Source organism: Eutrema salsugineum, unplaced genomic scaffold (genome assembly GCF_000478725.1).
Source record: "Eutrema salsugineum unplaced genomic scaffold, Eutsalg1_0 scaffold_1, whole genome shotgun sequence".
NCBI lineage: Eukaryota > Viridiplantae > Streptophyta > Magnoliopsida > Brassicales > Brassicaceae > Eutrema > Eutrema salsugineum.
The window spans coordinates 12,139,257-12,165,101 of record NW_006256909.1 but is presented as its reverse complement, the minus strand read 5'-3'; the positions used below and the strand labels follow the sequence as shown (position 1 = coordinate 12,165,101).

Below are 25,845 nucleotides of genomic sequence, written 5' to 3'. Positions count from 1 at the left end.
AGTAATTGCTTCGTCGAATAATTGAATTAGTGTTAAAAACAAATATTATATATTTCTAAGTATTTCAGTTTTTTTTATTTAATAATAATGTCTAGAATATAATTTATATTTCTTACTAATTGTCATTGTAATTAAGTAACACCAAAAAATTAAAACAGAAAAATATTTTTCTAAAAAATGGTAATAAAAAACAGCAAACCTAATACACATAGGACACATAAATGATAATTCTTCTAATTATTCTACACTTATAAAACTTCATATACTTTGGAAAAACACAAAAAAAGTAACTTATATTTTTTTAAGAGAAGATATCGTTTTCTATAATTTTTAGCCATTTAATGATCATTTCTTAGTGTTGAAAGCATACAACCCTATTTATTTGATGTTTCTAATATAACAATTTGTAAATTATAAGTTATTGATTTTAACTCATATAATTTATGGGGTTTTTGCTAAAAATAACCTAAAACTTGATTCTGAATACAAAAATAGACCCCTGATATAACATTTGGCAAAAATAACCTAAAAAGGTAGTAAAAATATAATATAATCCTGTATGACCAAACAAAAAACGGATGTCTTAATTACCGTTTAAACCTTGACAAAGTCTACTAAAGACAAACAGAAAGTCTACTAGTAGACTTCTTACAAAGTATATAAAGTCTACTATATAATTAAATCAGAAAATTTAATTTTAAAATTAATAAAAAAAATATTTTGGTATCAAAATTGCAATCTTAAATTAGATATTGTTATTTTAATGTATATAAATTATTATTTCATATTCATAAGTTCAATTTTATTTATGATTTCAAATTAAAAAGAACAAAATATTGAATTTAGGGTTAGCACTTAGTAGACTTCAATATGGAAGTCTGCTAAACCGAATAAATTAATTATACCAAAAATTAAACCGAAAATAATTAAAACATAACCAATTTTTTTATCTCATTATATAAAGAAAGTAACCCTAATTTTGTAGAAAAAAATGAAACCATTCCCCTTTCTAAAATGGCGCTCCACTTCTGCTGGTTTTCTCCTCGTTGCCCGATTTTTGGGTGGTCGCCAGCATTAAACAGCAACTCTTCCTCCTTCCTCTTTCATCCTCTTTTCGCCGCTGACGTCACAGCCCTCACCATCTCCTCCGGTGAACTCTCCTGCCAGATCCCGAACCAGATCGGCGACCTCCTTGACCTCCGTATACTCGATTTCAGTTACCTGACCCATTTAACCAGAAACATCATACGCACCATCACCAAGGGATATCTCTGGGCAGATTTCAAAGGGGCTGGCAACTTCGGCGCTAATTTCAGAGGTCAATGATGTGCTCTGGGACATGAGTAGGCCATTGGAAGGTGATTGTTAGCTTGAGCTTTTCAAATTTGGTAGCGACAAAGGCTGGGATACTCTCTGGCATCGTAGGGCACATATTCTTGGTCATGTAAAGAGTGTTTAGTGGAATTTTATCTAATTTGTTAAAAGTTTGAATGATTCTTTACTGTGGATATATGATTCTGGTGGTGCAGGCTTTCAAGCAGGAATATGGGTGCCAGCTATGCATAGGACCATGTACAACAAGAGGGCAGGTAAGATCAGTTTGTTTATGCTGATTGTTACTCCATTTCAACATAATAAAGTGTCCGATCAGTTTCTGTTTTTTTTAATGTTTCATTGGCTATAAGAGTAGAAAATGAAAGGAGGAGACAATTATTCTGGTTCTTGGTATTTTGCTGTGATGCTGTGCAAAGGTGGCTATAGATGATGTTAGCAGTGGGTTGTTATTGCAGGGTTTCTACTATAATGCATTTTATGGTGACTTGGGTTTGAACGACAATCACTTTCCTAACATCGAAGCAGGTAAATTGTTTTTGTGGCGTTGAACAAGAATTTGATGGTGAAGGACTGTTATTTTTCTATGCATTTTTCTGTTTACACCAGATGAATTCCTCTTAGATGTACTTTCAATCTAGAATCTGATATTGCAATTCTCTAAACAACTTTGACCAATTTTCAAATAATTGGTGTGTATGTGTTTTGATTTTCAATTGGTATGTGTGTGTTTTGATGTGGATTTACATCTTTTTGGGGTTTGTAACAGGCAAGGAAATGAGCAAAGCGCCTCATATCAGTTGGTTTGTCACTTCATTGACTCTTCAGAGGAAGAGGGCTAGAATTGCTGACAAGACGAAGAGGATTGTAAAGGCTATCTCTGATGCTGCCAAGCACTCGGTTCCTCACTACCTTAAAAAACTATTTTTTGTATAAAATGTGTATTCCAATTTTCCAAAGACCTTATATATAGAAATGAATTGATGATAATGTTGATGTTATTCATTGAGACAATTGATCTCTTTTTGTGTAATTTTCTAAAAACTATCTCATGATTTCTTTTTGTGTAATGATTATCAGTTGATCTTCTTGTTTACTCAATAAGTAAATATGTATTTGATCTTCTTGTTTACTCTGATTAGTAAAAAAATGATCTCTTTTAAATTTTAAAAAAAAAAATTCAGTTTGAAATCATACTATGATTAACAACAGAAAAAAAAAAGTTTAAAGTAGTAGACTTGTGTTCATTCCTCAAAAAAAGTTCAAACTTCAAAGTATTAGACTTGTGCCATTCTATTTCAGTGAGTTTTCCAAAGGTATATAAAATCAGATTTTCATTTGACAATTTTTTTTCAAATGAATACAACCATCTTTTCATAGACTTCAACAATTATGAAATACAAATAGATGGTAGGGTTGAAATTTTTTGTAAGCCTAATAGAACAAGAAAAATTGAACCATAATTATAACACATAAACATATTAAACTCATAGGTAGTTTTGTAAGAAAAAATCCCAATAGCAAACGTAATTACAAAACACATTATAGCAAACACATATATCAATTTTTTTTACATAGAAGACTTCGTTTGAAGATTTCGTAGACTGCAGGAGAAGTCTACTTTTACAAGCTAACTAGCTTACAAATCAAAAAATTCAATTTCAAAATAAATACCGATTTAAATAAAATGAAAATCATTAAGTAGTTCAACCACTTGCTAACATGCATGTCCAAACCTAAAAATAACAAAAAAAAACATTATAAATATTTTTGAAAAATATTTTTAAAATAAATACAAAAAGTAGACTTCCCAATTAGACTTCATTTGTAGACTGCTGGAGAAGTCTACTTTCATAAGCTAAATAACTTAAAAATCAAAAAAAATCCAATTCCACTATAATTATGGACTTAAATGAAATGAAAATCATTGAGTAATTCAATCACTTGCTAACAAGCATTTCAAAACCAAAAAATTGAAAAAATACTTTATAAATGTGCAAAAAAAGCGTTTTTGAAATAAATACAATAAGTAGACTTCTAATACAGACTTCAAGCATAGACTGGAGGAGAAGTCTACTTTGATAAGCTAAGTAGCTTAAAAATCAAAAATTCTGATTCCGCAATAAATAACGAATGAATGAAATGAAATTCACTGGATAGTTCAATCACTTACTAACAAGCATTTCTAATCAAAAAAATTGAAAAAAATACTTTATAAATTTGCCTAAAACGCGTTTTTAAAAAAAATGCAAGAAGTAGACTTCTACAACAGACTTCAAACGTAGACTGGAGGAGAAGTCTACTTTTTCCTATCGAAGTCTGCGAAAGAAATCTACTTAAAAACATGTTATTTTTGCAATTGACCAAACCGTTGACTTTTCCTTCAATATACTTCAAAAGTAGACTTCCGACCAAAAATGTTACTTTAGCATTTGACCGAGCCATTGACTAACAAAGTAGACTTCTATAGTAGACTTTAAGTAAGAGTAGACTTCTCTGGCAATCTACTTTTGAAGTCTACTTTTTCAATAGAAGTATACAGAAAAATTTAGGTTATTTTTGCAATTGAATGTCTTTAGTAGACTTCACAAGGAAGTCTACTCAAAAAAAGATTCCTTCTAAGTTTGACCGGAAAACAGAAGTAGACTTCCGCAAGAAGTCTACCGTTTTTAGACTTCTTTCTGAAGTCTACTGGAGTTTTCCGGAATTTTCTGTTTTTTTTATTTTTTAAAAAACTTTACTCAAACACTAAAATGACCTATACGTTTTTGGTCAAACAACAAAAGTAACTTAAAAGTAGACTTCTTTTGCAGACGTAAATAGTAGACTTTAGAAAGAAGTCTATATTAAAAAGTCAAAATACGGTCAACTACAAAAATAACTTCTTCTCTTTCGTAGACTTCTTATGCCTTCAAACGAAGTCTACTAGGTTTTTTTTTGTTTTCAAAGGATATCGAGTAAACTTCTCGTGCAGTTTAATGAAGTCTACTTTTAAGAAGTCAATTGCAAAAATAACCTTATGTTGACTAGTAGACTTCAAAATGAAGTATACTTTCGTGAGGTCTTTCAAAGGATATCGGTTTTGAGTTTGCTTTTAGGTCTCTCATGCACCCAAAACTCTGAATTTGACCAAAAAAACCAACCCAGGTCTTGATTAAGTTGAAATCACCAAAAATGCATAATCTTTGACATTGTAACTCAGCCCAGAAATTTTAGAGAAGAAACTAGGAAAGAATATAGAAGGTTATGAGTGTATGAGCTCTCATATTAACTTATTACAGCTTTAAAATTGGTTGAGAAGCATTTATTCTATTTTTGGGGTTGTTCATGGTGGTTGAAGGTATTGAAAAAGATGACATTATTGTAATAAAAAAGGTTTTAGGAGGTCCAAGGAGACTTTAGCCAATATTTAAAAAAAATTGAAATAATGAGTTTATAATGACATTGTCCGTGAATATCTTGAATGAGAGGATAGAATTGTGATAAAATGGCAAAAGTTGGAGAGAGAAAAAAAGAAATTAGTTTGGTGTTTGACTTTAAAATTCAGATTAAATCTGAAACTCTCCCATAATTTATTAAACTATTATACTGTGATATATTTATTTTAGTAAATTTTAGAAAATAATTATAAGTTATTATATATATATATATATATCTTATAAGCCCAACATGAATTTTATTCATTCCTATTTGGTTTGTGAATTGTAAAAATAAAAAAAATATCAATTTGTATTTTAATCTAAAACATGTGATGATTTTATATTTAAACCTAATCAAATTTAGAATAAACACTAATTTTATTGTTATGCAAATATGATTCAAATTGTTAGTTGATATATGCAATAATAATAAAATAAGATTAATCTGAATTTTTAATAAAATATATTTGATTAGTATAGAAAAAAATGTAAAACCTTAACATATTAAAAAACAAACACAATTCTGAAATATACCTTGCTGAGAGGAAAAAAAACTTCTTGTTTTTTTGTTTTCTTTTATCTATTTTTTTGTATCTGTGTATATAACCGATTGATTCTGTAGGGAAATGAACATAAGTATATAAAAGGAATAATAAATGATTTAAAAATAATTCAAAATTATAGATAAGGTGTTTAAGAAATCCGCAGGATAATAGCAGTATTTTTTTTGAAGTGCGGATTTCTCTATCATCCATTGGATAATTCTGTGATTTGGTTTTTTTTTAAATGCTATTTATTGTAAAAAACTGTTGATTGGTAAACAATGAGCGGTTTTTAAAAACCATTTTCAAAAAACGCAATAACGCAGTCACCATTCATTACCATATATTTGTGGGACAAGTGCGGTTTGTATATAACAAGCGGTACATAATAATGTTTGATTGGTGAAAAAATAGCTTGCGGTCCACAATAAAAAGTTTGAATTGTGAATAAAACTAATACGGTGCAGATTATATATTATAGATAAATATATAAAAAATATATAATAATTAGTATAATTATATAGTGAAAAAATCATAAAAATTTATAGAATGACATATAAAATTTCAAAAAGTTGTATGTATTAAATATTGTAATCATTTATAAATGGTTTAGTACATAACTTATTTTTAATATTATATGTTACTTTATTAAAATTAGTTTTACTAATCTATTAAAAAAATACCTCTTTTGATATCAGAAACTATGTTGTATCATTCATGTTGAGGAATATATAATTGATGTGTCACTTTTTAGAGCAATAAATTGATGTTGGACAAAAAAAACGATGACAAAAAGTTAGAACAGAATTAAAAAAAAAAAAAACGATGGCAAAAACAACGAGTGTGTTGTAAAAAACTCATTCTCTCACCAAATGATATCAGCTTTTTGTTAATAAAAAAAACTTTAAATTAAACATTGAAAAAAAAAAGAAATCAACACTTTTACTTTATCCAGGGTGTAATTCAATTGGACCATTGGGTATACGCTGAGGAACCAAAAAAATACGGTCCAAGAAATATTTTTATCCTTTGAAAACAGCAAATAGCTTTTGGAAAAACGCAAATATTTATAAAAACTTGTATGATTGGTGAATATTTGCGTTTGTTTATTTTTTTTTTAAAACCGCACTTTCAGTTGTCATCAATCATAGCTTTAGGCTCCAAATGGTGACAGCGTTTTTAGCTGTACGGAGCGATTTAAAAGTGTGGTACGGTTCAACTGCAGTACGTGCGGGAAAATATATTTGCGGGACAAGTGCAGTTTGTATATAATTAGCGGTACAGAATAATGTTTGATTGGTGAAAAAACAGCTTGAAGCCCACAATAAAATGTTTGAATGGTAAATAAGACTAAAGCAAAACTGATTCCAATATTTTGGCTTAACAAATGTAGAAGAAGGAGACTTACGCCTTATAAAGAAGCATCGTCTTGGTGAAGTCAGTTTCCTTGCCAAAGGTCGTCTGAGATCTATTTTGATAAATGTAATTTGCTTAAACCAATACAATGCTCCATGAAACATAAGTGAATGAAGAATAGAGACCATATTAATACATGAACAACAACTCGAGGGCTAGAATCTCAAAAATACATAATCAAGATTTAAATGTTTAGTTTTTCTTGAAGGAAGCATGAACATGTTAAAGGGGACTAATTTAGAAGAAAGGAAGGATATGAATGAACTTTAAAGTAAAGATGGTAAGCGAGGAGGCATAGTCGCTGGATTTTACACTCTTATGCGGAAGAGAAAGAAATCTTAGACCATCTCCATCCCTCATCCTCTAAGGGGTTCTTAGCCATAAAATGCTATTAAAAATAAATAAAAAACCTTAAAAAGCTTAAGAACCGGTTGTTAGAACACGTTCAACAGAGTCTCTTAGCAGGGTTTCTTAGGTATTTAGGTGAATTAATTAAATCAAAACAAAAAAAATTGGCAAAAAAACGTTTCTTAAATAATAACTTTAAGAGACGTCTCTTAAGCTCCACGTGTCTCGTTTTTAGAGGAGAAAAAATTTGGGAGAGAAAAATTTTCTCTATTTTTTTTCTTTCTTTTTCCCCCATAAAATTTTCTTTCTCTCTTCTTGGTTTTCTCTGTAGAACGCCATAAAAACCACTCAGAGAACGATTGATTCTTATTTGATTTCGTTGAAATTAATTCTAATTTCCGAATCTGTTTCTCCTAGATTTTTGCAGAGACAAACGAAGAAACTATTCGAGATTACGATGAGAGGTGTGAATTCGGAGAAGCATCGTCGTCTTTGTCGAAAAAAAATATTACGGTTCCTGCCGCCGAATCGGTTCCTGCCGCCAGCTTCCTTCGTTATTTGATCGGCTATATAGTCAGGTGTCTTTGCTTTCTTATATGATAATTTATGCTTTGTGTGAGTCATCTGTATAAGTTGGGTCACTCTCCTTGTAATTTAGGATTCAGGCTTCATCTGCATATGTTGCAATATCGTTTTTCACATCAACATTCAGTTATTGGATTGGAGTTATTGGAAATATTTTATTTCAATTTTAGTAACTGTTGGATGTCTCTGATCTCAATTTATGTTTCAGGACCGCCAAAGATGTTACCCCTAAATTCAGCCTAAAGCCTCTTGTGTTGTGAGTGTCAGAGCTTCTTAGTGTTGAGGTTTGTGCTTCATGTTCCTCTATGCGTGCAAGTTTTATGAACATCAGCCTTCAATAATCTTCAACTAACAATGTTCGTGACTTGCTGTATTGTGTTAATAGGTTGTGATGGCAAATGACTACGTTGGTGAGAAAGTCAAGAAATTGATTGCAAGACTACCTGAAGATCTTCTGTTGGAGAATGCGAGGTTCTACAAGGAAGAAGAGAAAAACGACCCTGAATTTGCAAAGAAGCTTGCTGCGCTTGCAGATGTCTATGTTAACAAAAAAAAAAATTTAGTTTTTATTTTGGAGCTTTTTTTTCTTAAAAACCCCTATAGATCTCTTATATGGATTTACCATTGAACATACAAAAAATATGCATATTTTTATCTAAGGTCTCTAAACCCAATTTAATATTGAAAAAATAGTTTAGAAAGCCATTTGGGTTTTCAGTGTTGAACATGCTCTTAAAATCCTAATATAAAGACCGATCCTTAAGAGTTTGTAAAACAGGTGTCGAATTTATATTGGTTTGGGGGAAGAATTAAAAATTTGGGCCAAAAAATGGGTCTCACTTAACACAAAATTTATTATTAAAAGAAGTTTAAGAATCCCATAGGGTATGAAGGATGTAGATGTTTTTAGAAAAGAAGTCTAGAAGACGATCTAGAAAAATTAAAAGATTAAAAGATTCCATTAAATTAAAAAATTGATACACTAACTAATTTTATGATTAATCGTGAAAAAGAAATTAATATTGTTTTATATTTTATTTTTTTTTAAGAAATGATGTGTCAAGTTGATATGTCAAAAGAAGGGTGTTATTGTGAGATACAACCCACTCTTTATATAATAGATGTGTTTGATATTACATGTTTTTCTATAAATCACAAAAGAATATATATATATATATAATAATGATTTATTGTGGAAGGCGATGTGAACTAAAGTGTCATACCAGTCAAATTGTGCATCCTACATATGGAGAGATGTCCGGTGGAGAAAAAGAAATTAATTATAGACAAATTTGTCCTTTAGGGGCAATTACGTTAAATTAATAGGTTAATATTTTGCTTTGAACAAAAATCACTCTTAACTCAAATCAAATCTGCAGCGAACAAGCCGCCGTGTATTGCAAGGCAGACGCGGTTTTCCTCGGTAGGAAATGTGATCGATGAGGTTAACTCTGCAAATTTTCTTGCTCGGAGACATATTCGTCGCGTGGTCTGCACGTCCTGAAATTAACTCGTTGTTGTCTTGTCAGTGTCGTTTTACGGGAGTTAGGAGTTAAGGACGACAGCACGAAGTGTGAAGAATATCACAAAGTTCCCTTTGTGTGTTCTCTAGTTTTTCTTTGTTTCCTTTTTCTTCTCGTAATTAAGATCAAATCTTGTTAGAGTTTATTATATGTTAAAACTTAGGAAAGAATGATAAATTAGTTAGTAATTGATGTATTATGCTTAACAAATACAAAAAAAAATGGTATGTTATGCTTAACCAAAGGCAAATTTTTGGGATTTTCTATCTAAATTTACATCACTATTTGCGGCGCTTTTAAGGTCTTGAGATTTGATTTTGTAGATTGAATTTGTTACTTCTCCCACAAGAACCTGTTAGTCTCGTGGTAAGATTTGACTTTAATCAAAACCTCCTCGAAGATAAGACTCGCTAATTCATTACTCAAAAGTTTCTCCCGATTTCACAAATCTTCCTTTAACCCGTTTTCTCGTATCAGCTCTGGCTTTACGTGATGCGTATCGTATTTGCTTCCCAAACCTAAAAGATAAAAGACACCAAAAACAACCACCAAAACATCAAAAACTGATCGTTAAGAAGTTCTGTTTCAAAAGCATGAACTTGACTCTGTTTCTGAAGAACTCTGTTCTGCAAAAGCAAGACATTGACTTCGTTTCTTGCAACGAATTCTAAACTTACATGCGCTTTGATTTCTTTTGCTTGTATCTCTTTTTCGCCTCGTCCCTTGATTTTGGACTAACTTCAATATTAGACTCCCATGGCGAATTTCCTATCAGAAACCCTGACGAAATCCCACAATCTTGGTAATCAGTTGCGCTGCTTTCTCCTGTGATGTTGGACATCGGAAGTGACAAACTCGGAACAACATTCTCGGATAAAGCAGGACGCAGCAGAGAAGAAAGGTCAATGCTCTTCTCTTCCTGAGGTAGAATTTGAATTAACTTTTTAGAAACAATGTTTAATCAGAATTGATTAAGAGAAATGATTTGAAATCAAAGGCTAAAGAGAGAGACCTCGAAAGAATCTTCATCATATTGGTAACTTTTGGTATGTTCAAGTGATGAACATCCCATAATATCATCGCTTGCGTTGAAATTTAACGGCAAATCATCCAAATCAATCCCTTCGCATAGATCCAAACCAGAACACTCCTGCTCCTGCACATACAATGGAAACTTTTTGTAATGATATGTTCTTCTTCAAGACTAAACATTTCAACATATTACTTATGCAACACGTTACCTCCTCTATCATATTAGGAAGATTATATTCCTTGGAAAAGAAAGAAGAATGGTCCTTTAGATTCTTAGTTTGTGTAACCGTGGAAGTCAATAAACCATCCCAATCTTTTAACTCCTTCATTTTGGTGCAATCATTAAATGGAGAAACCGAATCCGAGAAAGAATGGTCTAAAATCGAATACCAAATCTTGGCATAATCTACTGGAGAAGGACAACCAGAGTAAAGTTTCAGGTCTTGAATCCTGTGTCCTAAACCGGAGCAATTACTTGCGGTCCAGTGACATCCTTGGCAGAGAGAAACCTTCTCATCCAGACAATTAACCAAAGCGGGTTGCGAGAGGCATTTCTCACAGATCAAGGATCGCGTGTGTCTCAAGGACAGAGGATTCGCCGAGTGTACATAAACGTCACAGTTTAAGCAGAGTTTAGCCGAATCGGATTTGCAGTAGACCAATGCATGTTCTGTTCCACAATAATCACAACGAGCTTCCATTTTTCTTTGAAGACAAAGCTCCAAAGGAAAAATGGATTAAAAAAAAAACAATATGACTGATACAGATCACAACAAGAAACGTGTTTCTGTGTTAGGGTTCAACGGTATGGGTCTGAGTAAAAGAAAAGGCTTTGCTCTGTTTTTATTCTGCATACGAGGTCCACGTGGGGTTTTGCTACGTGGATTTCAGTCACGTGTGCATGTGTGATTCATTGTTAGTTAGATCTTTGTTTGTCCTGATGTGGTTGACCCTATAGTTCGGAGTTTTAGTTGGATTCTTTAGTTCACTTGTGTGGCTCGCAAGAAATTTCTAGATATCTATTAAAACGTGCGGATGTTTTGTGTCTAGAAATTCATTAAACCACGTTTTCTTTTTTGAAGAAACTAATATCTTTGTTATTCAAAACATCCTACAAATAAGACTAGTTCGAAGCAAATTAGGACAAATAAGAGTAATCAGTATTTTTCCCAACAAATTCAGAAACACATTCATCACTAAATAGTTGAGAATTTAGTCATGCAACTAACAAGATTCAGCACAATCAGGCAACTAATATAATTCATTTTATCAAAAGTATCTATGTTTCTTTATATATAAATACTTCATAATTATTGTTTAATTTCTCCTACCTTCTAGAAACTTTTGTAGTTCATTGCAAAGAATTCAAACGGATAATATAAGATAGACAACTTTGGTGCAGTTTTGACTTCTACATCAAACCATTAGATAAATTTTGTTTCATTAAAGAATCTTTATGGTTTCTACTTCCTTAATTGTATGTTCAAATTATCTTAGCTTCATAAATAGGATAAAAAATGACCAAAAGGGTCAACAAGTTGTTATTCGAAATGAATTTCATTAATGCTTTTTTACATGTTTCACGGAGTTATCTTCTAAAGATTATAACATAGACATACAACTCATACAAACCATCAACCAATTGAAAGATTCTGACTTTGGAGCTCTAAGAATTGTCAACTCGTCCGTCAAAATATCATCTGGCCTTAAAAAATTCGCCTCTTTTAACTCTTACATCAGAGTTCGATCAATCTCTGAAATCGATGAATGGCTTCACATCGTTCTCAAGCCCTTTTATACCTAAGAGCATCATCCTTTCTAAACTCACATCATTCTCAAGCCCTTTGATCACTACCTTAAGAGCATCATCCTTTTTAACACACATCAATCTCAAGGCCCTTGATCACTACCTTAAGAGCATCATTCTTTTTAAACTCTTGCAATAACTTCCATCGAAGTATAGTTGTTGCCAGTACTGCAATGGTGGAAGGAATTACAAAAATCTATAAGGGATGATGATGTTAAATGGGATAACTCAAACACAGAGGCAAACGAGAATTACACCGAGAGATAATTAATGAATCACTGATTTTGTAATAATGTGCGAGGCATTTCCAGGATCAAAAGGCAGATATGAAAGCAAGATGATCAGGATATACCACAATTAACTAATATTGCGTCACAAGCCATTATACCTAAAAGAATTGTGTTTATCTCTCAATATTGGTAATGGACGCCAGATAAAAAACACAAACAGACTCACTCACAATTCATATTGGATTTAGAAAAAAATAAATTACCAAATGCTCAGTGGAAGGAGAAGTCGTTAAATTAGGAAAGCTCACGGCAATAAACAAACGAAATTGTTTATTGTCCACTGCTCTTCTTACACTCTTCGTGTTTTTATCTCATCATCGCATCAAAAAAATCATATAATAACTAAACAAAAACACAAACTTTGGTAATAAAGCTTCAGTGTGTGTAACAAAATCAGATCATTGATCATTAAAACCTCACTGAAATCCGCTAAGATAATTGTTTTTGTCATCATAAGCTTATATAACCAATCTAAGCCAAAAACAAGAAAACAAACATCAATGCAAACAAGAAAAAGTTGATTTTCAAATCAATCGAAAGATTATATATAATGAGTGTGAAAGGGAATACTCAGACAGCCAAGGGTTACTCTTCAACTTCTGGGTGAAGTGCCCAGATCTGAAACTCTAGTCCACAACGTAATTGTATCATCACCATAAACCCTTCCACATCCCAAAAAAAACTCAAAATCTCTTTACACAAAACCCTAAAATCGCCAAATTAATCGCACATACACAATAAAAGAGAGAAATATCCTACGATTTGGTATGGAGAAGATGAAAAAAACGTATAAATACACAGAAACTCATCTGACATAATTAGGGTTTCCTTGGCGGCTGCGATTTATTTTAGGCTTTTTTGGCCCAATCAAAACTACATGGGCCAGACTTACGTGACCCAATAAACTACTTTGATTACAATATTAAAACATATCTTTTCCATTTCTGGCTACACCAATCCATAAACACTAAAAAGGGAAAGAACGATGGCGTTTGAGCTCGTGTTCATACCGTCGCCGGGAATTGGTCATCTCCGGTCAACAGTCGAGTTAGCAAAGCAACTCGTCAACAGCAACGATCTCCTTTCAATCACCATAATCATCATTCCTCACTCTTCCGGTAAAGACGCCGGCAGCGACTCTATCGCATCCCTCTTCACGGCGGCTCGAGACCGCCTCCGGTACATCACCATCTCCGTCGCTGAAAAACAAACCGGAGATTCACTACCGGCTCAATTCTACATCAAGAATCAAATCCCGCAAGTGAGAGAGGCGGTGGCGAAACTCTTGGACGGCTCGCCGTCGTCGCGCCTCGCCGGATTCGTTGTGGACATGTTCTGCACCTCGATGGTGGATCTAGCTAACGAGTTCGGAGTCCCGAGTTACATGGTGTACACATCGAACGCTACGTTTCTTGGGATCACGCTCCATCTCCAGTCCATGTTGGACGAAGAAAAGTATGACGTCAGCGAGCTGGATGACTCAGTGAGCGAGTTGGAGTTTCCGTGTTTGACTCGTCCTTATCCTGTGAAATGTCTTCCCTATATCTTCGCCTCGAAGCAGTGGCTACCTTTCTTCTTGGACCAAGCAAGAAACTTCAGGAAAATGAAGGGTATTTTGGTCAATACAGTTGCTGAGCTGGAACCTCACGCTCTGAGACTTTTCTCCAGTGGTGGTGGTGATGGTCATCTTCCTCAAGCTTATCCTGTAGGACCAGTGTTGCATCTGGAAAACGGAACTAACGATTCCACTGACGAGAAACGATTGGAGATTCTGTCGTGGCTCGACGAGCAACCAGAGAAATCGGTTTTGTTCCTCTGTTTTGGGAGCATGGGAGGTTTCAACGAGGAGCAAACGAGAGAAATCGCCACCGCGCTTGATCGAAGTGGACACCGGTTTGTCTGGTCTCTCCGTCGCGCATCGCCGGATATATTGAAGGAGCCTCCCGGAGATTACACGAATCTCGAGGAAGTGTTACCGGAAGGGTTTTTGGACCGGACTTCGGAGAGAGGGAAGATAATCGGATGGGCTCCACAAGTGGCGGTGCTAGCAAAACCGGCGATCGGAGGATTCGTCACTCACTGTGGATGGAACTCGATGCTTGAGAGCTTGTGGTTCGGCGTTCCGATGGTGACGTGGCCGTTGTACGCCGAGCAGAAGGTGAATGCGTTCCAGATTGTGGAGGAGCTGGGATTGGCGGTGGAGATAAAGAGGTTCTTTAGGGGAGATTTGTTGGCCGGAGAGATGGAGACGGTTACGGCGGCTGATGTAGAGAGAGCGATAAGGATTGTGATGGAGAAGGAGAGTGACGTTAGGACTAGAGTGAAGGAGATGTCTGAGAAGTGCCACGTGGCGTTAATGGACGGTGGATCTTCGAAGGCGGCTTTGCGAAAGTTTATTCAAGACGTGATAGAGAATGTTGTGGCTTAAAAATTGGATGGTGCGAATATGTGGAGGAAAGTGAAAGGGAAATGGAGACTTTCACGTTGAATTCGAGATATGATGGCTTTTAGTTCCAAAGTGGTTATGTTTTATTTTATTTTTTTTCTGTTTGGGTGTATTTTTCCGGCCAACGTGGTTATTTTGAATTGTTGTCACATTTTCTTCAATTTGTCCCATAAAAAGGTTTAGTTTTGTATATGCAAAGGTGTCTTAAGATATTTATAGGAGAACCTTTTAAGAGTTAAACGTATATCATGCTCAAAAGTATGTGTTTATATATTATTATATATATATATATATATTTTGGCAATAGATTCATCATCAAGTTTGGTTTCCTATAACATATATGGATAATTAGGTGAAAAACCAAATTTCAATAAAGTGTGAAAATATAACTATCGATATATCAAAATTAAGCAAATAATAATTGACAAATTTTTTGGACGATTTTGTTCTCTCTAACATACATATAGATAATTTATCTATAACGCATCTTGTTACCCCATAAATTTTATATTTTATTTTAGAATCATCCTATTAATTAATTCAACTTTGTATATTTACACAAAAATACTGATTTATTTTTTACGTCTAACATGATTTGATTTTTTAAAAATAACACAATTTTTTTCATACGTGAATAGTATCACCAATAATATAAGAAAACTATTTTTATCATTAACAAGTCTATTTTTTTATGAGAAATTTAGCAAAATATATGAATATACCTTTTGAATGTTTTATTGCCGAGAATCTAAAATCTGTTGTTTACTCGACAATAAAGCTGAGAATCCATTTATTTGGAGCTTCTTGAGTCGTTTGAGAAATAGCTCACCATTAAACAAATAAACTGATTTTTGGTGGTACTGAAGATGAAGTTAGTCACTAAATAATTTTTCTTAAGACAATAGACGTTATATATATACATATATAAAAATTAGCAAATAAAAATTAGCAAAATTGCAAGTCCATATATAGATTTTCCATACAAAGAAAAAAAAATAGTACATAAGTTTTGAACATTTTGTTCATCCATATATTAAATCATCATTTACAATATACCAATATATCATTCTATAATTTTTTTCAATGATGTGATAACTTAGCTAATCACGACAATGTTCTATATACACTAAAAAATAAACTTTCTATATATAAAATAGAATTTTTATACAAAATATTCAGCTGCTTCCTGAAGAGCTAACACTGCTTGTCTGATTCTCAGATCTTTCTACAATTTAATTACATAACAAGGGTTCTATAAGTGGGTTCACATCTTTGTCGATGGAAGGAATCAGGAGAGAACGAATGAGGCATTTAATGTCGACCAAGCTGTTGACTACATTAGCTTCATGCAAATATATTCTCTGTTAACATATAATGTATTTCTTTGGCATTTAGTAAAGTGAATTTTCGAATCAACAATACCCCTGACTGAATCTTGAAACATAATGAGCTCAAAGACAACAACAATTAATAGTAATACCCAATGTAAGGGTGACTAAAATTACCATTATAGGCCATGTTCAAGATTTTTTATTAAGAATATGTTTGATATGATTAAAATTTATTTAGACTCTAATTCATACATCTACTTAGAATTTCTTAGGAAATTTTTCATTTTAAAGTTGGAATCTCTTGTTCGATAGCTCTACTTGCACATACTAAAAGAAGATTTATCTTGAAAGAAACTCAGAAGCTCCTAGACCGATCTGATTAGGCTTCTAAAATGATTACATGTTGATAAACTGTGTTTTTATCCGATCTGATTAGGCTTCTAAAAGGATTACATGTTGATAAAACTGTGTTTTTACTGGTTTCTAACCACCAATTCTATGGTTTTGAGTCAATGTTTGCTTTAGAGTCTTATCGAGTCTTTTCAGGAATTAAGTCAATTTAGGAGTGAGATGTTTTGGGTAAAACGAGCATATGGAGATGGAAAACCACGCAGAGATGTCAGAAGTTTGGCTTTCGTTGCTCAGTCTAAGATACTAACTTGTACTATCTGTTTTTATTTTTATTTTTTATAGGGTGTAGCCATGGACTATAATGATTGGCCACAAGAAGAGTATACCATATTTGATCAATATGAGCCATATGTGGAGCCACCACCATTTTATGAAAGTGTACTCACACCGGAACAAAAGGTGAAGTTGGATGAACTTCATGAAGAAAATTGAACAGTGAAAAGAAGTAGCCTAGCAGCTATGATCCGATTTTACCTTATCTCACACCAGGCAGCACTTAAAGGAAGGGAGCTCACAATGTCATTTGCCTTGAAGATAATGGTAGCTCGTGTATTTGAAGAGGTAATTTTATGGATTCCACCATACCAACTAGAAGGTATTTTTGACTCAACCTTTGAAATTTATGATTCTGAGGATAGTCACTTGCCTTGCATTGAAGATGTAGGTTCTCGTTCACATACTCCCATGCTCATTGATGAATGCTATGATATAATGTGAGTCTCAAAGACTAAATACCTTAAGAGTAGAAAAGCTTGCTAGAGATTATCATGAAATCATGAAGTGTGTTTTGATATTAATTATCTATGTGCTTTGAATGTTAATGATTTCGAGTTTGAGCTTTCAATGCCCAAGGAATCTAGATCTATTCTTGAAAAATCTCGCCTAGGGGATGTGCTTGATGTAGATAAGATCTTGGATGAGATAGAGAACCCTAAGGTTGAAGTGGATTCTAGGAAGGAGGATATTGTGTTTTACATGATTGAGGAGATGATTTTGTGACAAACTCGTTTAAACCTGAAGTTGACTTTATTTTTCCATCAAATACATTTGATTCTCATGAGCATCTCATCATCAAGGAAAACTCTAAGATTAATGCTGCATTTTTACTAAACTTCCTTGATGTGAGTATATCTTTTTGCCATGGCTACTTGTGTTCCATGTTGCACATATTGTTTGTTGCCAAAACTGGAGAAGGACAAAAGGTGGAATGGCTCAACCATTAATTCCATAGCTGTGTTCTTGCAGTAAATTATTAGGATTAATTTTAGAAGTGTTTCATGAATATAAGACTGAAATATGAAGTTGTCAGTGTAGGAGCCGCCGCAGAGCCTGCGTGTAAAGTGTGAGGGCCCAAAGAGAGTAAATGTTCCTATAGGTTGGATAATGTAGCATTACATTCATCTTGGACACTCCCATTATTTCTGGCGAATTTGCGAAAGCAAAATTTAAAGGTTTTAGTTATATAGCAATCCTATTATTTTGTGCACATGATATATGGAGTGAATGAAAAAGAGATGGTGATTATAATTACCTGTTGTGGAAAATCGCCGTTATCCAACTGTGAATTGATCAACACTTTGGCGGCTCGATGAACCGGCAAAGGATCTCTCTCCAGTTGATCACCCATGATTAGAACCATAAGTGCTTGTCCTGTATTCACCACGTTTGTTATGTTTCCCCCCAAAGGAGTATATATCTTGCTTGGACAAGAAAGATAGCTCTCTCCCCAGCCGCCCTCTGAGTTCTGCTTGTCCAAAAGGAAACAAACCGCTCTACGAATTGCCTCACAGTTATTGTACGTCTTGCCTGCAGCCACAAGACCTCTTATCGCAAAGAATGTCCCATAGATGAAGCACACCCCCCAGTTTCCATACCATGAACCATCCACCATTTGCAAGTCCTCAATGTATTTCACGCCTTTTGTTATAAACCTTTCAACCTCCTCCTTTCTGTATTCTGGATGCTGTTTCACGAACTGAGCCAACGCTACAATCGCGGATCCGGTACATTCTACATACCTAAAGACAGAAATGATATCCAACAGTGTAAACCAGTTTACTTTTGTTTTTATTAAATCGATGAAGAGAATGTGATGAATCTATATATATATATCGTACTCATGCTCGACGACCGCGTCTTCAACAAACTCGACTGGACTAAGCCACTGCATATAGTTGAGGTCATTTTAATTTTTACATCGTATAAGAAATATTTTAAAATCTTTACCTCTAACCAGGTTTTCCCATCCGCTGGTTGCCATGCTGTTTCACCTCCATTATCGCTCTGTAATTAATAATTTTGTACAAAAGTCTTTTATATGTTAGCAAAAAAGAAACATTATTTTTTCTATCAAGCTCCAATCAATTTAATAAATGAAAATCTAAATCAATTTAATGAATAGAAATGTATCACTCTGTTGTATCGTGTATGGTCGCCGGAGTGATTTGCATAGCTCCTTTTATTCTTTCAAAATTTTACATATAAAAGTACAGTATTTGTAAATTACTAATCATAACCGTTTTATTGGTTGACCTTTGACCCAAAAAAAAAAAAATTATTTTGTTACTAGAAACAAATGATATGTTAACCTAAAACCGTCAAAATAATTTAACTATAGTTTAATAAGAATATGCATTAGGTAAGTAGACACTGAAGACCATGAATTTATCATGATTTCATTATTCCCAAGAACTAACAGATTTCTTTTTGTTTTTATAATAGATTTCATTATTCCCAAGAACTAACAAATTCAATATTAATATAATGCTCTTTCTGTTTCTAAAAAATGTTTTCTTAGTTGTTTTGTTTTATTAAGATGATCAAATTTTTATTAAGAATATTTCTTGAACTATCATGGTTTATATATAAGAAATTATTTGGTAACAAAAATGATGCATGCGTTTTTATGAGCAGAAAATTTAACTGTGCTATTTTCGGAGTTTTAAATTTAGTGTGGTAGATTTGGCACAAAATTTAAATTTTCTGCTATTTTAGGGTATTTCTCTTTCATAATTAATTTACCTGCTTATAGAGAAGCAAATCAACGGCATCATAGAGTTTATCCACATCCATTTTCTGGTCAATAAACTTGAACGGCATGCTCTCGAAGAATAGACAGCACTGGAGAATTTGATCAAAACATCTATTTAGACTCCAGATTTTATGACTAAGAAATATTAATCGGTGTATTACTGTTACCTCTAAACTCTCAGCAGTACAATCTGAAACTGACCATCCTTGATCTTGGTCCGAAAACGTCCATCCACCTTTTGCAATGTGACGAAACATTTTTATGTGATCGCCGGGAGGGTTATCTGTAACCTGAGATTTCTTCAAGTAATCATACCCTTTATGGAGTGTTGATCTAAACTCATCATCAACATCATCATCAACACCGTCTATCAGAACATGCAGCGACAAGGCTGTATCCCACAATTGGCTCCCAAAAGACTGCAAAGAGTTATACTTGTGTTAGTGCATCTATTTAATGTTATACAAGAGCTTGGAGCTTTGATCTGAGTCAGAATCAAGAAGATCCAACCTGAATTTTCAGGCCATCCTCGCCAATCCATATGAAATCGGGGACTCGAGCAAGATGTTTCTTGAAATAATCACCCTCTGGGTCTTCTACCCAACATGCAAGCATATGAAAGGCCTATTAAAGATTTTTTTTAAAAAAAAAATTAATAAAGAAGAAGATGGAGAACAACGAAAAAAATTAGATTGTTCTATCATAGATCGAAAAAGAAAAATTGAAGGGAAAAAAACAAGAACAAGATAGAATTACTTTTGGCACAGATCCGCCGGTAATGTATCTGCTGGCTTCATCATGATAGTGAAGGAGGTCAATAGTGGTTCGAAGAGCTCTTTCCCTTTTGAGGTTTTTGAAAGGCCATCGATTTAGCATACCCTCTGAGAATATATGAACACCTTTCCAAAACAAATCTTGTAAAAATGAGCGTGGGTAGTAGAGATCTTCCTGCATGATCATCATTACATTGCTTTAATATTTAATTTGGTAAACTATTTGATAATTAACATTTAAACTAACACTTTCTTTTTTAGAAATGACTAAGTTTTTAGAATTAGTGGACGAATATGAAAACAGTAAAAAAGTGCACCCTAATTTAAACAAAAAAAAAAAATACTACAGACGCAAATTTAATCAAAGAAAAAGCTAGTTTGCAAACAAATAAAAACTCCGAAAAATCAATTTAAAAAAAAAAAAATTCTGATATTCCATCTGTTCCTTTTGTAAGATATACTGGCTAAAAGTGCGATTAAATTTATTTTCTTTATAAAAAACTATTTAAGTAAGATTAATGTAAGAGAATTTAAACTTTTAGAAAGATACTGTATAATATAAATTTTCGTAAAATAATACATGCATTTAAATTTTACATTTTACATAGAAATTTACAAAACATCTACTCTTATAAAATGTGACAGAAATGAGTGATAAACACATAAACAAACCATCGGGAAAGTAAAGTTTCGTATATTTATTTATTCTTATGTTTGAATTTGGCCATTAGTAATACCACAATTAAGGCAATATAAGTTTCTCTTTTAAAAACAGACCAGTGGTATGTTTCTTTATTACTATATCGAGAAACTAAATTTCTGTATATTTTAGTTATGGTTGTAGTTTCTATGAAGATAGACTAACATTATATATATATATATACGTATACATATATTGATATTAATAGAACAAAAACAGAGAGAGCCTGAATACATCTTTGTTTTCTCATATATATCACATGTGATTTTTTATAACTTACATTTCCACATCGGGTTCGTGTTTGCCTCCAATCTATTTGGGAGTATGGCTCCGGATAAAGCTCTTCTTGGAGCTCGAGAATGAGCTGTGTTGGGGTAGCAACAAACTTTTTACCATACAAGTATGACAACCCCATGAAAATATCCCTTAAATAAATCCAGAGCGTTCCTGCACATGCACTTACACACGTACTTAAAAATAAATACTAAAAGAAGGGAAACAAACATATAAGTAATAAACCAGCTGTACCACTACATGTCTACATTATAAGGTGTCCAAATTCAAACCTCCATTAATTGGAAAAGAAGAAGGAAGTAACCAGAACTCAGGGGGTATTGGTTTGCAGCCAGACCAATCATACACTCCAAGAACCTAATTTCCAAATTGAAAATGACAAAATATGAAAAGAGAGATGATATTTTGTATATATTTAAAAAGGAAAGTAGTCAAATCATACACTTCAAGAAAAAATAAAATTTGAAGGAAAGTAGCCAAATACCGAAAGCCAAGCTTTTCCGATCAAGGGCGTGTAGGTAGCACCACCATGGCACCATGGTCGAGAATCCACTTACGAGCCCTTGCACAAGCACTTCCTTGATCATCATGACTGGCTTCTACTCCCAAAATTCGTAAGCAAATGTAGTTAATGACTGTGCAGAACATATTACTGTGGCTTTCTACGTGTAATCCCCAACCACCGTCTTCGTTCTACAAACCAATTTTGCTTAGTATATATCTCTGTACATATATATATATGCATATCATATGTCATAGCAATACCTGATGGTTGTACATGTAACGTAGCAACTCAGTAAGATGCTCGAGAGTGAAGATTTTTTCTAGATGTCCAGTGATGTACAAGCATATAACCTACGCAGCATGATTTTTTTTTTTTTTTTTTGTAAATCGTTATATTATTAAATATTTCGAAATTTACTCTGTAAATATATTTTATTGTGTGTAAATAAGTATCTCACAAAAGGGGCATTGAAGAAAATGGAACCAGAGTTTTCAGCTGGCCAGTGTCCATCTTCAGCCTGCAAGGCCGTGAAATAGAGTAACCCTCTTCTCAATGCCGTCTTTGCATCATCATACGTTATTTTCTCTGCATCTTCTACTTTCACTCGTGGAATCTTCTGCTCAAATTTCTTCTCTCTAAGAAACTATTATGTCCACAGAACCAGAACAAAAAAAAAAACAGAATTATTTTCAGTGGTAGAAACTGTTATGTCCGCAGAACTGTATTTTAATATGTTTTTTTTTGGGGGGGGGGGTTAAAATGCTTAGCAATAGATCACACATCAGAAATGTTCACCTGCATCCGCCATATTAGATCGGCACTGGTCTTGAAACGTGATCTGTTGTCTGAGAAATTCCGACGAGCCTCCTGGACCTCGGCAAGTTCCTCTGGAGAGCCTGCGTTGGCATCAAACTCCCAAATCTGCCTCCCAACGTAGTTGTTCGTGGAGAACAAGTGAGTATCATCTCCGGCTTTGGCTCCAATTTTTAGTCTCCACATTTTGTATCAATCGTCCAAATTTATACGGAACGAAAGACCACGTTATACACATATATACATATACATAACACTCTCTATATCTCTCTCCCCTATATATAGAATTATAGATGAGAAACAGACCATAAATGTGGGGAATCATGTACACTAACCTCTATATTACTAAATCATTTAAAAGATATTGATCAATCATATACTCTTATACAGTGGCGGATCTAAAAACAAATTTAGTTGGGGGTATAATTTTATAAATAGAAAACAAAAAAAATTAGTTGGGGGCAACTTTTTCTTTTTAGCACTAAATTTAAAATATTATAATTAAATATACCTAAATTATTTAAAAAAAATAAAAATTAGTAAGGGACACGTGACCCCGTTCGACGTGTACTACCTCCGTCCCTGCTCTTATATACATATTAGTTAGGAAAACCCACCGCAATATATATATATATATATATATATATATCTTCTATTATTATTTGAGAAAGAAGAACACTTAAAAAAGAATATTTATGTCATATGTTATTAACAAGTTTGTCATGCTGATGTGTCAATATCAGAAAGCTTCTCAAAGATTTTTGTTGAAATTAGATTCCAACTTGCTAGATTAATTACATAATATGCCACTAAAATTAATTTGGTAAAAGATTAGTTTATATCAAATATATATTTAATACTCAAACATTTAATTTGAAAAGATATTCTCTCTCTTTCTATTTCTTATCAACATATTATAAAAATTTAATACATAATATTACTTATGTTACTAAACATTATTTTTACTAAACAGTATTTTCTTAGCTCATCTTTCTTTAATCTTAATTTTGTTTTAAAAATAATCATATTATCTATTTAATAATAGGAAAATCTAAATATTTTCATTCATATTATAATCCACAATTTTTTATATCAAAACAAAGTATATTAGTTTGATGTTAGACCGGTTAGATAGAACATATTAATCTAATTTAGTATAAAATGTGTAATTTTATTCATATAAAAAATACTACTAAAATTAAATTATCTAGCATTTATGTAATTGTATTATAAAATAAATATAACTTTAAATATTATTTAAAATTGCATAACCATCATATATGTTTGTAATTATAAATATTAGCTAACATTTTTGTAGTTGTATTTATATATTATATTTGTATATTCGAATAAAAGAATTGTGGTTAATCTTTACTCCGCACATGGTGCGGGTAATCATAAAGTCTAAAAAGAAGCCCATCAAAATATGATAAATTATTGTAGAGTCCACTGTTACTATTTATATTTACTAGGTTAATACCTGCACGTTACGTGCGGATTTTCTTCTTCATCTATTTCAAATTTGTATATTTTTGTATTTTCTTTTAAAAAATATAATTATTATTTCTTATATGTTAGTATATATTATAAATCAATCAATTTAAAATATTATATTATTAAAAAATCAAGAATTCATACAAAAAAATCTTCAATATTTTTAATTAATTATAACATAAATTTTTATTTAATATATACGTAGATGTTATTTAAGAATCAATTAATTAAAAAAAATTTCATTTTCTTTAAATGATTTAATACTTAATATTAAAATTTATTAATTAATTTTATTTAAGAATAATTATAACTTTAAATTAAAGAGTATGACACATGTCATCACTATATTGATTCTCAAATGCTGATGTGGCACTCATATGGAGAGAGTTGCTCTTCTTTTATATATAAGATGCATATCAAACTTTTAAATCAAATTTAGTTACAATAATAAATAATAAATAATCCATAACCTTGTGGATCTTAATTAAATAATAGGTAATTTTATTTTATTTTGGAAACCATAAGAACTAAAAATTAAAACTTGAATCATTTGTTTCTCTTCATCTTTATTGATGACATAAACTTTTGCTTTCCACCTGCCAAACATCAATTTTGAATTCAATATTAGGTTAGATTTTTTTTTTTATATATATGTTACTTTAATTAGACTCAGATTTATTAATTTATAAATGATATGACTTGAATTCATAGAAAAGATTGGGGGTTATATTTATAATTTTTAAATTAAATATTTTAAAATTTTCAGTTTTGTAATTAAAAATAAACTAATTAAGTAAAAAAAAAACTAATTTCTATTGATTTATGAGATAACTAATGAATCGTTTTCTTACAAAAATAATTCCATCAACATTTATATTGATAATGTACCAGAATATGAAATGTTTTTGATTTGAGAAATCTTGGAGACTTAAGTACACGTAATGATAGAAACCAATATATATATATATATATATATATATATATATATATATATATATCATCTTTTTGATTAATAGAATTTTTCTTTTTGTTAACAGCCTCAATTTTTAGAACGGTTTGGTAAGTCAAACCGGTGAAGAGGAGTTACATAAATTATGTCTTCTGGGTAGATTCTAGCGCTGTGCTAATATTTTGATTAATAGTTTGTGAAGTTAGCTTTGTTGTTATGGCAACCGTCAAGAAGTACATTTTAGGAATGATGTTTGTCAAAACAGTATTACGAAATCGCATTAATGATCAAGGTATGAATGAATGTAGATTCATTTGTAGTTTTTTTGAGTAATTTGTAGATGATGTGTTTTAGAATATTTTTTTTGCCTCCGGTAAAAACAGTTCTGACCCTGTCACTAATTATTGTAGTCTTACCTTATCTAGTTCACAGACTATCTGGTAACATGCACGTGGATCAAGTCAATCTAATTGTAAAAACGTTTGCGCCAGTGAAATCCAGTTGCATAGAATAGATCCAAAACTACTCTAGAGGATAGGTTTTTTTTTTAATGTAGGTTTTTTCCTAATGATCTTTATCCATATGGTGATTTAGAAAATGCGAGTTTTAATCCGAAACCAATATAATAAGTGCAGAACAATATGCAGTAGTAATTATAAGATCAAACTCGAAGAGACCAAAGTTACACTATAAATTTGTGAGATTAAAGGAGAGCTAAGACAAATTATGGTTTTATTATTGTTTTAATGTAGAAAAATATATAATTAAATAATAAAGGTCAAATAAATGTAATCATGAAGTATA

General features: G+C 32.3%; 3 protein-coding genes and 4 non-coding genes across 9 annotated transcripts; 1 reads left to right on the top strand and 6 right to left on the bottom strand.

Moving 5' to 3' along the window:
• Window positions 1-9,583: 9,583 nt before the first annotated feature.
• On the bottom strand, window positions 9,584-10,898 carry LOC18028726 (putative zinc finger protein CONSTANS-LIKE 11). The gene is made up of 4 exons (XM_024149047.1): window positions 10,407-10,898; window positions 10,178-10,315; window positions 9,843-10,084; window positions 9,584-9,683 (listed from the first exon to the last, which is right to left on the bottom strand). The coding sequence occupies exons 1-4, from the start codon at window positions 10,896-10,898 to the stop codon at window positions 9,584-9,586; spliced, it is 972 nt and encodes a 323-aa protein (XP_024004815.1).
• A 1,396-nt stretch (window positions 10,899-12,294) lies between these two features.
• LOC112082611 lies at window positions 12,295-12,425 on the bottom strand. Its single transcript, XR_002897277.1, has one exon. It is a non-coding gene; the product is annotated as a small nucleolar RNA snoR80 (small nucleolar RNA).
• A 74-nt stretch (window positions 12,426-12,499) lies between these two features.
• Window positions 12,500-12,618, bottom strand: LOC112082599. Its single transcript, XR_002897265.1, has one exon. It is a non-coding gene; the product is annotated as a small nucleolar RNA Z152/R70/R12 (small nucleolar RNA).
• A 46-nt stretch (window positions 12,619-12,664) lies between these two features.
• On the bottom strand, window positions 12,665-12,754 carry LOC112082598. Its single transcript, XR_002897264.1, has one exon. It is a non-coding gene; the product is annotated as a small nucleolar RNA R11/Z151 (small nucleolar RNA).
• Window positions 12,755-12,856: 102 nt separating this feature from the next.
• LOC112082596 lies at window positions 12,857-12,957 on the bottom strand. Its single transcript, XR_002897261.1, has one exon. It is a non-coding gene; the product is annotated as a small nucleolar RNA Z157/R69/R10 (small nucleolar RNA).
• Window positions 12,958-13,089: 132 nt separating this feature from the next.
• Window positions 13,090-14,984, top strand: LOC18028725 (UDP-glycosyltransferase 71B5). Of its 3 annotated transcripts, none has more exons than XM_024150109.1 (2): window positions 13,090-13,857; window positions 14,421-14,514. In XM_024150109.1, exons 1-2 carry the CDS (start codon window positions 13,280-13,282, stop codon window positions 14,512-14,514), a joined length of 672 nt encoding a protein of 223 aa, XP_024005877.1. In that variant the 5' UTR covers window positions 13,090-13,279. The 3 variants fall into 3 exon arrangements, with proteins under 3 accessions (XP_024005877.1, XP_024005876.1, XP_006414549.1); XM_024150108.1 differs by having other exon boundaries at window positions 13,094-13,904; window positions 14,450-14,514; XM_006414486.2 differs by having other exon boundaries at window positions 13,113-14,984.
• A 2,721-nt stretch (window positions 14,985-17,705) lies between these two features.
• LOC18028724 (baruol synthase) lies at window positions 17,706-22,784 on the bottom strand. Its single transcript, XM_024149407.1, is given in 15 exon segments — window positions 17,706-17,883; window positions 18,014-18,500; window positions 18,600-18,646; window positions 18,709-18,765; window positions 19,504-19,602; window positions 19,681-19,932; window positions 20,024-20,137; window positions 20,270-20,461; window positions 21,267-21,433; window positions 21,553-21,637; window positions 21,765-21,818; window positions 21,821-21,973; window positions 22,046-22,135; window positions 22,243-22,428; window positions 22,581-22,784. Coding segments are annotated over 15 exon segments (2,283 nt in total). The 3' UTR covers window positions 17,706-17,787.
• Window positions 22,785-25,845: the final 3,061 nt, after the last annotated feature.